Source organism: Lotus japonicus, chromosome 4, assembly GCF_012489685.1.
Source record: "Lotus japonicus ecotype B-129 chromosome 4, LjGifu_v1.2".
Lineage (NCBI taxonomy): Eukaryota > Viridiplantae > Streptophyta > Magnoliopsida > Fabales > Fabaceae > Lotus > Lotus japonicus.
In genome coordinates this window covers 72,119,753-72,133,715 of record NC_080044.1, presented here as the reverse complement: position 1 = coordinate 72,133,715, position 13,963 = coordinate 72,119,753, and the positions used below count along the sequence as shown (strand labels likewise).

At 37.0% G+C, this 13,963-nt stretch overlaps 2 protein-coding genes across 2 annotated transcripts; one reads left to right on the top strand and one right to left on the bottom strand.

The window, feature by feature from the left end:
- The first annotated feature begins 1,287 nt into the window (after nt 1-1,287).
- LOC130709970 (probable histone-arginine methyltransferase 1.3) lies at nt 1,288-8,991 on the top strand. Its single transcript, XM_057559110.1, has 15 exons — nt 1,288-1,744; nt 1,906-1,968; nt 2,197-2,299; nt 3,978-4,121; nt 4,222-4,325; nt 4,416-4,514; nt 4,622-4,691; nt 4,856-4,952; nt 5,663-5,717; nt 6,309-6,392; nt 6,933-7,010; nt 7,422-7,525; nt 7,629-7,801; nt 7,894-8,039; nt 8,522-8,991. Exons 1-15 carry the CDS (start codon nt 1,553-1,555, stop codon nt 8,621-8,623), a joined length of 1,614 nt encoding a protein of 537 aa, XP_057415093.1. The 5' UTR covers nt 1,288-1,552; the 3' UTR covers nt 8,624-8,991.
- A 1,287-nt stretch (nt 8,992-10,278) lies between these two features.
- LOC130713305 (translocase of chloroplast 159, chloroplastic-like) lies at nt 10,279-13,155 on the bottom strand. The gene has a single exon (XM_057563081.1). The coding sequence runs from the start codon at nt 13,153-13,155 to the stop codon at nt 10,279-10,281; it is 2,877 nt and encodes a 958-aa protein (XP_057419064.1).
- Nucleotides 13,156-13,963: the final 808 nt, after the last annotated feature.

Sequence of the window (13,963 nt, the reverse complement as noted above, 5' to 3'; positions counted from 1 at the left end):
TTACAAAGAGTAAGCATACATTGATAAGGCATTTTATTACATATAATTAGAACAATAAAACCTTTCTTTAATACAACCAATCACAATCACTAGCTCCTTTCATTCAGCTAAACATCCGATAAATCCGTAAACCATTAACACTTCATGTACTTTGTTCGGTCGTCCTACATGTAGAAACACCTTCCTTGATCGCACTATTTGAGTGCAACATACAATTGATTATGTGTAAAAGCAATCTCAGGAAGAAAGAGACCCACATGTGTTAAAGAATGTACTTGAATTTTGTTGATGATCATTGCAAAACATTAACAAATGGAAAATTATCTCCTTTCAAACATGAATGAGAATTGAGGATTACGTGGAACTATGTTCATTATGGACATGTCTATTTTGTCTCCAACATTTTTACTTGTAATAACAATTGCACCAATAATATTCTTTCCCCATATCATTAACTCTCAACATGGTTCCATTGCATATGCGCATTGACTAGTCAATACTCCTGAAAAAACACAATAGGAACATCCACTCATTTCAATATAAATTTATGATTAGGAATACCTAAGCATTAATATCATTTAGAAACAGTAGTAAATCATTCTCCTTGTGTATGAATCCTCATCAAAGTGAAATGTATTGTTTGACTTAAACTATTCACGCTCATATCCTAGATTAAATGAGAGAACAAATCATTTATCATTTCAACATAAGTTGAAGCTAGTACTGCTTTATCATCGAAGATTTTGAAATCATTCATATTTGAATGATCCGTGGATAAGCAAAATTAACCAAATCAATTTGAATCAACAAATCAGATAGAATATCAACATCACATTCTCCGGCGTGAGTATGATCTTGATCGCCATTGCCAATTTTCAATATTCAATTCACTTAAAGACCAATACATAGCTTCAAAGCAGAACTTCATCATCATGGATGACTCACCCCATATTATAAAACTTGTTTCAAGTAGAAGCATTGCTCTTAAGCTCCTTAGCTTGTTTGATGTTGCATGTAGTAGATACTTCTTCATCATTGATGCCTTGACCAGGGGAGAATTCAGCAACATATCTTCCCATTCAATACCAAATTGAGCTGAAAGTTCAGATGGGCCCCCACAAGAATCAAAGCAACTAATCACCTCACCGCAAGCCTGCAAAAAAATCTAGTTAGTAGCTCAACACCAGATTCCCATGACTAGAAAACAAGGCAAATTCTAAAAAAAGGAATGGCGCGTGCGAGCGTGACACACTGATATTAGTAAAAGGACACGTTGAGTGGAGGGTTACAGTTACAGTACACTGTGTCAATTAATATTGGTTTATCTTTATCCAATGTATCGACATCATAAAGCTTCATACAGTGAGTAGTGAAAATCAATCTCACACTCACTCACCCTTTTGGCGGCTCTCGATTTTTCCATCTTCTAAACCCTAGTTTCTCACTTCCACTTCGTTATCTTCATCTTTCTTACGTGCAATTCTTGATTGAATTCTTTTGAGCAAAATTCAGTCAGAAAATTTATTGGTTGAGTTGCTGAAGAGAGGGAATAATGGAGGATTCGTTAGGGCAAAAGTGGAAGCATCGAGAGTTCGCTCTGGCATCAGTTACAGACCTCTCTTTGGCTTCTTCTTCTTCTGCTGCTGCGGCTTCGCCGGGGACGGCTCGATTCAGCTCCGACGGTCTCCATATTCATCAAGATTCTCATCCGATTCATCTTGATGTTGATCTTCGAACTGTTCAGGTTCGTTTTCACCTTCTGCTACTTCACTTAGCTATTGAATTACTAATAGTGATGATTATGATGATGGTGTTATAGACTTTTGCATTTAATCTTATGGAAACAGGGTGTTTTTGCAATTCTGTTTGTCTTTAATATTGTTTGTTTGTGGTTTGAATTTACAGTTATTCAGATTGAGTCCTGTTCAATCGGTCTGCATGGTGGAAGGCTCTGATGCTGGGAACGAGGTATAGAGCAGAATCAATAATCTGTTTTTATTGTTTGTGTTCCTAATGATTATTCTTATGTCGTTGTCTTAATGAATTTTATTTTATTTTTCATTTTGTCATCAAATATGAATGCTAATGCTCGTGCGAGGTTTGCATAGTGCATGCATTTTGCAATATTGTAATTGAGTAGTTCTATGGTCTATGGCCGAATAAGTATGCATTTAAACTGTGTTTCTTTTGAGCCAGGCGCCATATTCCGCGGGAGTCACTATCCAGTTTAGAAATGAGGAAGAGAGTGCGGCCTTCCACTGCGTAGTACAAAAATGGAAGAAGGAAGGCAATGGTCAAGGTGCTGCTTTGAAAGTTTTATATATTGCACATCAGTATATGCCTTTTGTGTGTCTTCCTGTTCTTTATTTTTAATTGATCGCTGCAGGTCGTATTTGGTGGTCAAAATGATATTTGTTCACCAATCGAACATTAGTTATTAGAGTTATAAAGACGGAAGTAGAGACGCGGCATTATTTCTTTAATATGTTGTAATTATTAGTTATTAATATTTATCGTTCAACGCTGCTGGTTGCCTTTAGTGATCGGAATCTTCTTTAGTTCATTGATTAAAGTTTGGAAGTACGGTAATTGGAATCTAGGAAAATTGTTTGGCTAGTCAATACTAGTGAAATGTCGTTTGAGGTCATGTTAGGTATAGATATTTGAAAGGGGTACTTGAGATATTTTTTATTCATGGGAAAAGAGAATTTCTGATTGCTGTCTTTCTCTGGGAAAAGAGTGATCTCTTCTCCTTGCACCTATTTTCTGCTAGGCAGTGTTGATTGTGTCTGGACCCTTGTGGTAGTTCTTTGGCCGGCCTATTCATGAGCGGATGTGAGCCCAGCCCAAACCCTTCTTCGGCTGGCCTATTCATGCTTAGTCAGCTACCCATTATGCATCGCTAGCAGGATTTCCCAATCTTATCCCCTTGTAATCGTAAATGCGCGATTCCAACCCTGACTCCATTAATTTCCCGGATACCTCTCCGCCAGGCATTTATTGTAATTAGATGAGCCTCGGCTACATAAGAGGCTGCTGCCGCCAACCTTGTAACAAATGTTCATTTGAGAATTCTTAAGACAAAGCTTTCTACTATCTTCTTGCGCTTAGGGTTTTTTTCGTGAACAATGTCAGTTACCCTTATGTTTTCTTCCTTGTGGCTGACACCTAAACTGTTGTATGGACAATTCTCCTACCCAATATTTATGTTGGTTATATTATTTCATTTGGAACATGAATCATGATCATAGATACACTTATGTGCTATTTATATTTTGTACATTTTAGCATGACAGTCAAAATCCTGATTTTAGTCCCTTAATCTTACAATTATGCGATTACAAAATCTGTTGCATAATCCTTTTAATCCACGTGATTAAAATCGCATAATAGCACCTTAATCCCGACTATGCGATTAAGTTCGGCTCATGTGACGCGGGCTTGGCCTGCTTCCTAAACGTGCCCCGTTTCTCTAAACCTCTAATTTTTAGCAGCCAGGCCCCCTTCCCATCCTCACTCACATCCACGAGCTCCCTTCTCTTCCCCATTGCACCGACAATGACGCTTCGACACCATTGACAAAGCTCCTCCACCAGCGACAAGAGGTTGGGACTGGTGCTGGTAAGTCAAGTGGCTGTGCTGGGACTGGGGCTGGTACGGTGGCTGTTTTAGTATGACATTCCTATGAATTACGAGTTCTGTTTTATGACTTATGAGTACATCTTTATTTAAGTGTTTATTTGTTATTTATGTTATTTATATGCATATATGAGTTTATATGCATATATACATATATAGGAATTTTGCTAAATCTTACGATCATGCGATTTATGGTTAACACTACCCTTCCCTGATTAAAGACAACCCTGATTTTGACTACCCTGCATTAGAGTTTATTTTACTTATTTGCGCATGTTTCTTTTTACTGCATGCATAATCACTTCAATTGTTTTAAGATATGGTATTATTTAATCCAGGAGGAAACTTGCCAAATGGAAATTTAATAACATCTAAAAGCAAATTCGATGAGAAGATAGAGTCATCTTCTTCAAAAATGTACTTTCATTATTATGGACAGCTTCTGCATCAGCAAAACATGTTGCAGGACTATGTGCGGACAGGTTATACCTTGTTGATTTCTAGTGGTTATCACTTTTCGTTTTGAAATGTACTTATAAATTTCACCTTTACCTGAGTAATTTATTAATGGTATTGTTTTAGGAACCTATTATGCTGCTGTTATTGAGAACCGTGCTGATTTCACTGGTCGTGTAGTAGTTGATGTGGGTGCTGGTAGTGGGATTTTGTCATTATTTGCTGCTCAGGTATCTCAACGCCTTAAATGAGTATAGACCTAGATGTAACATATCATAGAGTCATTGCTTCTAACTACATGAAAACTCTTGGTGTCTTAGGCTGGTGCAAAGCATGTTTATGCTGTGGAAGCATCTGAAATGGCAGAATATGCACGGAAACTAATAGCTGGGAACCCCAAACTGGCCCAACGAATAACCGTGAGATCTGTTTCCTAGTCCCCCCCCCCCCCCCCTCCATGACTATTAATCATTAGCTATTCGATTATTCATGAATTTTTTTTTTGAGTAATATTTATGTTATATAGGTGATTAAAGGTAAAGTTGAGGATGTTGAATTGCCTGAGAAAGCAGACATTCTGATCTCTGAGCCCATGGGTAAGCTGATATTCTGCTTTCTTAAATCAATCTGGAGAATGATTCTGATATTCAATGTATTAATTATATTTTGTTTTGCTGCTTTATAGTGTCAAAGTTGTGGCATAAAATTTTGAAATTTCAGTATTTTCTTAAATTGGAAAAATTTCTTTGTTGCTATGCAGGGACCTTGTTAGTTAATGAAAGAATGCTGGAGTCTTATGTCATTGCAAGAGATAGGTTTCTCACTCCTACTGGGAAAATGTTTCCTGCCGTTGGAAGGTAACTTAGTACCTTTTCTGTGTTTCCTGGAGCTTCTTGCATGTGACAATACTAAGTGTTATTATGACAATATGATTCTACGAAGGCAAGTTATTGGAAAATAACTATCTTCCTTTTCAAAGTGACAATAATTCCATTTAAATTTACTTTTAACCCCAAGATTATTGAGAATTTGACGATTTTCATAAATACTAACATATTTTGCAATTTTAATGCCAGTTCACAACAATATTAAAGCACAATATGTTTTTAAAATGTGTCACTTATGTTTTGTGCCGGGATTTTGTTTAATTTCTTGAGCCAAATATGATTTTTCAGGGAATAGATCCATATTTGTTTTAAATTATACCAATGATAGGGGATTGTGTTTGGATAAGCTTAGAAAAAGGCTTTTATATGATACAAGTTTTTTTGGGAGTTTCCCCCTTCAAAAGCTAGGCTTGTAGCTTCTGACAAAAGAACTAAAACTCTAATATCTTGGGGGTCTTTACTTTTTCTTCCCGAAAAACTTATTCAGTTATCATGACATTTAAATTTAAACTTAATTGTCATGTAACTTTTTAACATTTTCTCTAATAAAGATTTTCCCCCTTTTAAAAAGCACAAAGATAAAAGAGCGCCTTTAAAGTATGCAATTTTCTTTCTCAATGCTTGTGCTTATCTAATTATTGTTTGTCATTCTCCTAACCTTGAATTTATTGCTGGTGTAGGATTCATATGGCACCTTTCACTGATGAATATTTATTTATTGAAGTTGCTAATAAGGTGTGTATATGTGAGCACGAGTTGTGTACATCCTCACAGACTTTTTACTCATTATCTTATACTTCCTAGAAGTATGTTTGTGCATGTTTATTCTGTGACGAATATTTGTTGAAAATTGAAAATGCTAATATGGTGCGTAACTGTATGCCTATATATATATATATATATATATATATATATAACCACATGTATTTCTTTCAATATCTCAAACTTATACATCTTTACTAGGATTGTTTTGCCACCTGGAGTTGACTACAAGATATAAACGAGGTTTATATTTATAAAAGATTTTTCCCGATAACAAAAGAAGCCTGTCTTAAGTGTCTCTTCCCAAGGTTGGCTTCAGTAGTTCAGTTGTCCACTGAAATAAATTCGAGGATTTCACTGATATTCAAATATAATTCCTTCCACTAAAAGGGGGTGGGTGGTCAACCAAAAAAGAAAATGATCTTGTTTTAATGTTGATGTCATAGAACAGATCTACTTGTAAATGTTAAGTGAAAGTTTGCTGCTTTTCTGTGTTTTTTCCCGGTGATAATCTGTCCCCCACCCCCCCTTCTCCCTCTCAACTCATCAGTCGTTATTGTTCAGGCTCTGTTCTGGCAGCAGCAAAACTATTATGGTGTTGATTTGACACCCTTACATGGGACCGCATTTCAAGGATACTTTTCTCAGGTATTATACTAGCTTGTTTTTCAGAAATCTACTGAAGGATGCTATGCTAATCGATTTTTCCTATGAGAGTAGGCTGGATTTGGAAGTTGCTGTCTCTAACGTTTGTTAGGGTGTGGATCCCTCCTTGAACAGGGGAAAAATAAATTATATGTGATAATTTTTTTACGCTATTTTAAGTTACTAGGCGTGTCAAATTAAAATTTGGCATCCATTTTTATTTTCTAAATATCTAATTACTTACGTGCTTGTGAGCATTACGAGATATTAAGAGTATGATGATTTATTCAGATGACAATAGTGTTAACATATAAATGCACTACCTTCCGAGTCTTAGCTAATTGAAGTTGGTAGAGAATAGATGAAAAAACATTATTAGCTATTACCCATTATTGCCTTCAGCGTTTAGTTAATATCTTCCGAGTGTTTCATGTGATGTGTTATCTCGATATACTCTGTTGGTTTTGTTGCAGTAAAATTGGACTTAGTTGCTAGTTATTTTCATGTCTCTATTGTAATCTTTCCATTTCCTCCTCCATTAAGCCTGTGGTAGATGCTTTTGATCCAAGATTGTTAGTAGCTCCCCCAATGTTCCATGTGATAGACTTCACCAAAATAAAGGTAAGAGTTGTCTTTTTTATTCTTGTTTCTAGAAGTACATTTTATTTTCAGGGATTGTTTTATTTTCCAGAGGTCCTGTTGGAACTGATGAGTTGCACTTTTGGATCAAACAAGCTGATATATTTTGATGGCATTAAGTTTTTATACTATACATTTCTTTTTTTAACAACAGGTTTCCATATTGTAGCCTTTTTATAGAAGACCCTGTCATCTGATAGTTTGTGATTGTCTTTGTGTCATCTTATGTTCTGCGGAAGAAGAAATATCTTTTTAAACTTTAAAAATCCATGCACTTTTCTGGTACAATAGAAATAGTTTTCTGTTGTTTGAGGGCTTAATTTTATTTATTCCTTCTGTTTGATTATATTCTTTCACTGCCAACAAATTTATGACCAAATTTTTGTTCTGTAGGAGGAAGAACTGTATGAAATTGACATCCCTCTGAAATTTGTAGCCTCTGTGGGTGCCCGAGTACATGGATTGGCATGCTGGTTTGATGTACTTTTCAATGGAAGGTGAGCATTCCTCTTTTTTAATAAGGTCTAGCCTGTGTATTATTCCTCAAGGTTGTGACTGTTCTTGTCTGTTGATTTGTCTCCAATTATTGCAAATACTCAGCACTGTGCAAAGGTGGCTTACCACTGCTCCTGGTTCGCCGACAACCCATTGGTACCAGCTACGCTGTGTTCTCCCTCAGCCAATTTATGTCGTGGCAGGACAAGAAATGACTGGAAGGCTTCATTTAATTGCCCACAACGCACAGAGTTATACAATATATCTAACATTGTCAAGTTGGTGATTCTCCCTTTTTCTTTTTCTTATTGTTGCTATTATGCTAGACTTTCGTCATGATGTTAATGTGAATATCCTCAATTTACATTAGCTAAAATGTGGGGTCCTGGTGCTGAGCAAGGAGGTATTCTTCAAACCTCGTCCTGTAAGCTTGATTTGAAAGAACCCTACTATAGGATGTCTCAACCGCAAGCTTATCCAGTAGCCCAAGATCAGCAACCACTTATTCAGACACAGGTATTGAATTTATTGTCACCTCACCTGTCTTTTTCTGTGCTTGCTTCAAATAACTTAAAACTGGATATAGGAGTTTTTCTTTAAACATCTGCACAGTTTGTTAGGTGACTACTGACTAGGGTATCCCTGTAGACATTGCCATGAGACTAATTCCTTAAGCACTGTTGTGATCAGTTACCAAGAGGCCCTCCTCACAATTGTTTTTGCTTGGATAGAACTTTGGTCTTCAACTATACAAGGGATTAATCAAAGTTTACTGCTCCATTTTTAAAGAATGTTCGATGATTAACTATAACTCACTATTAATCAGGACATTATTTTGTTTTTCATATCTGGAAGAATTTTGTTTATCAAAACATGCAAAATTTGGAAGTTGCACATAAAAAAAAACATAAACATTAAACACAGTCTGCCACTTTCATGTCTAGTCTGTTGGATAAATTGCATTGTGATTTAACAGTCACTTCCTTTGGCATTGGCAGGATATACATATCCAATCTCAGGAATTGGACGAAACAGAGATAATGCAACAGCCTTCGCCTAATTCATGTGCTCAGGTTGATTCACTGATGCGGAATTTTTAACATACTCATCCTAATCCATGCTCATGTAACATCAATTTGCTATGCTGCAGCAAGTTGGGGACATGTCTATTTAGACATCCCCCATGTCTGTAAATTCATTAACGTTCTGTTCTATCGATTGTGGGTGGTTGGTCTTCGCTTGATTTAACCAACAATATTTATGCCGGGCGCAGTTAGGAGTTTACATAGCTAGTTGATCTCGAATTCGTCTTCATATGATTATCAACGATGCAGAAAATATTATGGTAAACTCATAACCCTTGCTCGCCTAAGTAGAAAAGCGGAAATATAGAAGTACTTTGTTTGTAGTGATTGAGAAAAGCTCTTTACCTTAGAATAGATAAAAATGGAAATTTGCCAATTGTCAATTTATTAAGGGGGTTTTAGTTTCAATTTTTATTTTATTTTATGCCGGTAGTGCTCAAAATTTAGCATTTAAAAGGATATGAAGATCCCTAAATATTATTGTATTTCAGCGTCTGAAAAAGCAGTGTGATAAGAGGAGATACTTTTAGCTTTGTTTTGAGAAAAGGTGAAATTTTTGTCACCCTACTTTGAGTTCTACCTGCTTAACTATTTAAGTGGCTCTATTCATTTTCATGTAAAGAGGTCACGTTATGGGTGGATTTTCTCTTTAGTAGACGTGAAGGTAGTTGCAACTTGCAAGGATGTTATTAGGGAACCCATGTTATATATAGATTTTTGCAGCTTCCGTAGCTTATTTTCTTTTCCAAGTGAATCATAGAAGGTTCTATTTAAATTAATTCTAAGTTACATCAATTATATCAAATGCATTATTTTAAATAATTTGATCACGAATATGTAGCCACGAAAACTTATTATTTGAACGTTAATATGGTAATAAACTATGCAATCCTATTTCATTTGTAAAGGATATACTGCTCTGTACTCATCCTATTTATGCTAGAATATTGGGTTTAAAACCAATAGTTGAAGTTGAGTCTTGGTGTTTTGTCTAAAATATGTTACTAGAGAGAAAGAAAGAGAAATAAAAAATCTTTTATAACTAAATGTTTTTGTGAAATTTATGAATTACTTCCTCGTATTAATGGGCATTATTCATTAATTTCTTTCCAACTCTTTTTCATATAGAATATTTTTAGTGTGTAATCGTCTTATAAAGTGTCTATTAAAGTTTTTCTAGAATAAAAGAATTAAGTTAACAATAAAAACTCCAGGTTAAATATCTTTATGGAAACTTAAAAAGATCCCACATATGGTTTTTCAAGAAAATCTGACAGGAAAAATTAGCTCTTTCATTTCATTATTTGTCGTTTGAACAGGAAAATCATGAGGAAAGCTACCATACTACATCCTAGTCATGACTATAAATAGTTGACATTACAAAAAGCTGGGAAGTGAAATCAGAGACCATATTTCTCTCTCAAAGGAAGACGGGAGTGTCGTGTGAAATAAACATGATCGATGATACCTCTCCTCCGGACTCTCCGCAAGACTTCAGTTCATGATGAGCCAGAATCCTTTCACCTCTTCTCCACACTATTTCTTGCGCGGGGGGCTTCAACAACCATTCATGAGATTCCACCAAATTACCATTTTCATGAGACTAGCTGAATGGTTGTTAAATTCATTCTCATATTCAATTAAAATCATTTGCCAAGGGAGCATCTAAGTCACTTCCAATTGGCAGAGAATTTTAGATGAGCAGGAGACCGCAACAAAGAAGAAACTAGATGGCACAGAGGCTGAGGCTGGTCCTCCAAAAAATATTGCTTCCAATGATCAAGAAGAGATTGAGGTCCTGGAGCAGAAGACGCTTCAGATAGGATCTTAAGAGAGAAACACAAAGCTAATAATTGGCTTCTCCATCTAAGACCATTGGGAAGCACACAGTCACCAGATCCACATGATGGATGGTTTTCGACAAGGGACACTGGGCAAATGAAACTTGGACTCAACTGACAAAGATCACCTACTGCTTTGGTCATTGATTGTTGAACAAGATAGGATTTTTGAGCAACAAATAGCTCATAGCTCAGAGGGGATCCTGATGGTCCATTCAAAGGAGTAGAAGCAGCATGAGTCAGAGTAAGAATCGCATTTTGCCATATTGAAGGACTGAGAGATCTTGTGATTGACCTTAACATTGGTAAATCATTTAGATCTCTGGTTTGGTCATCTACTCGATCAACATAGAGAATGACATCTATAGGAAACTTTTTCATATACCTCTTTACAGATGACAGAATCTTTCTGTTGAAAGCTTGCTCCATCACAGAGGACCTGAGACCAGGGGTGTCAAGGATTCTAATCTTGACTCCATTTATAGTTCTGGAAATCTCTTTTACAGAGGTTGTGGCAGGTTCAAATGCATTGGTCATGACCTTCATATCACCAAAAATAGAATTTATTGTTGCACTCTTTCCCACCCCACTTTTCCCAAGAACTAGAATGTTCAAGGAAAAGTCTAAATCATCTTGACAATCTTCTTCAAGCATCATTGCAGATATTTTTGCTGAGCTAATGACAAATTCTTGATGTGAGCGCCTTCCGATATCCGCAACCAACCTGCATAAAACTTTTGAAACCAAGGAATCTTCAAAAGACAAATTTACTCGCTGAACAAGCCTCAAGAATTTCACACTTATAGTCTGTATCTTCTGTATTGTTTCCCCTTCCTGTTCACTAATGTTGTGCTGGAATTCAATTTGAGCATCATAATGCGGTGAGGAACTAAAATAAGCTGGATCTTTAAGAAAGATAACACTAGATTCATCAGCATAAGTGAATGTAACTTTGCCATCTAATTCACCACCACCATCAACATAGATTAATTGACTTTTTACATCATCATTTGCTAAGTTCATTCCTCCATGTGAACTCCTGACAATCTGTTCTCCTAGAGAATTCTTTTCAGAACCTTTGGAGGAGCCCAAAAGAATAGAGAGAGCTGAAATGTGTTCCCTGAACTGGTCAAGGTCAACTGACATCAACTGTTCCACACATCCATCTGAAGCAGAACCATCATCCCTTTTTGATTCTTGACTTACTATTTTTAACAAAGTGTCTCCTAAGCTATGAGTTTCAACATTTTCATGTGGATGGTAATCAGAAAACAGCTCATCTTGTTGAACAACACCTAAAACTGCTCTAGACAAATCATTTTCTAAATATGCATACTCTTGAAGGAGTATGGGATCAGAAAGTTCAAAAGACTCAACAGCCTCAATCACATTACCTTCACAAGCATCATTGCTAGGTTCAAGATCAGCAGAGGGATCTTGCAATTCGGCTTTTGAGTCGATCAGAGATGTAGTTGTGTTTACCAGCTTCTCACACTCACTCTCTTGATCAGAAGAAACACCTTGACTTCCATTTGCTGGCACTACAAGATCAACAACAATTTTGTCCTTAGCCTCTATCACGCTTTCTGATCTTAAAGCATTCTGAGGCACTATTAAATCATCGATGACATCAAACTCCAACTCAGGGTCTAGTGTTTCACCCCTTGCAGTTGTTGTGCAACATTCAATATTTTCAGCAAATGCATCTGATGCAGGTCCATCTTCCATGCTATGTATTTGGGAAGTTTGTTCTTGTAGATAGCCAAAACTTGTAATCTGTGCCGGCATTATAATAATGTTGTCATAGTCCTCAGCATTGAACTTCAATGAGCCAGTGTCATCAACCATGATTGAAGTTTCTTCCACCATATCAGTGGGGTCATTGGTGCCAACCTCCAATTTCCTCACATCAGTTCCAATCAACCCAGTAGCAATTCCCTCATATAGTTCCCTACCATCTTTCTCCAATTCTTCAAATCCACCTCTTACATTGCCAAATTCCTCATTGTTCACACTTTCTTGCGAACACTGCGACATCACATCTGCATTGTTTGAAGTAGAGTATCCATCCTGAGCTACTCTAATTCCAACAACTTCACCCAAACCATGCTCATCCACAGCCACTACCTCATCAATCCTAACATCTGCACCATCATTTTCAGCTTCACTGTAACTATCAGAACCCGAATCACTGCAAAACGCCAGCTCATTTGCTTCAAATTCAGTCTCAGTCTCAGCATCATCATCATCTTCTTCATCATCCACGTTCCGCACCTTGAGCCTGTGCACACCAACAGAATCCTCCGCCATTCTCGAAGCACTAGACATTCCATCACTGCTCGTGTCATCGTCGTAGGTAGACAATTGAGCAAAAGGCGCAACCCGCAATGGAATACCACCATGCGAACCAGGTGATTCCACAAGAGGGGAGTACTCATCAGCTTCAAAAGACCCTTCTTCTTCATATTCTTGTTCAGAGGAATGATAATGTGCTTCTGGGTCAGCCTCAGCTACCGGAGGGTTTTGCGTTTGGGGGTCATCGTCGGAGTCGGAGTGAGATGCGGTGTCAGAGAGTGTGGCGTCGCTTGAAACTTCGAAATCAGAATCAGAGTCGTCAACGGTAAGAGGAGCTCGAATGGAAAAGGAACGTTGAAGAAGGCCCTCGCTGCCGGTGACGGAGGCAACAGCCTCTGAATTTGAAGCCATGCGCGGTGGGTGGTGGGTTGGAGAGAGAAAGAGCAACCCACAGAAACAGAGCGAAGCGAAGATTTCAAAGAAACCACTTTCCTTTTTTGTTTGGGTCAACAAAGCACTTACCTTTCAACAATGGGCTCGTATTTTGGGCTTACAAATCTGTTTGGGCCCTAAAAAGCCATTTTCCTCTCATCATTCAAATTTTCTCACGCTCTTTATTGTAGTAAAATACTATAATGTCCTACTTGAGTCGGACTAGTTGCTTCCGAGGGTCTAAAACCGGAAGGGTATTTTCATGTTGGACATTTTGGAAGCTAATGTTCCCGGCATAGAAAGTTACATGTTACGGGATCTTAAAAATCAATTACGTGTTACCAGTTTTTCTATTTCCGCAACATAAACTCAAACACTTTTAAAAACATGATATTATTTAAGGATAAAAATTCTAGTTTTTAAAACTCGGATATCTTCATCGATTTGCACGTTGAGAGAGAAGGGGTGAAGGGAGAGAAAAAATGGGTGGAGGGAGAGAGTTTAACTTTTCAATGGGATATAATTAAACTAAATTCATACTTTAAGGGGACTAAATTGACATCCACGTTTCACTTAGCGGACTAACTTAACTAGGATGGGTGAAGAAAGATAGTCTGAACCAATATGATTGACAATTTATAAGTTCAGAGACCTCCAAATCTATCTATAGCATCTCCAATGCAAGGTTACTAGTTGAGTTTCTTAAACATTGTTTTGGTGGGTCCAAACTGTCACATAAGATTTAAGCAACCCAAACAGAATTCACTCCAACCATGGTTGTTTATTT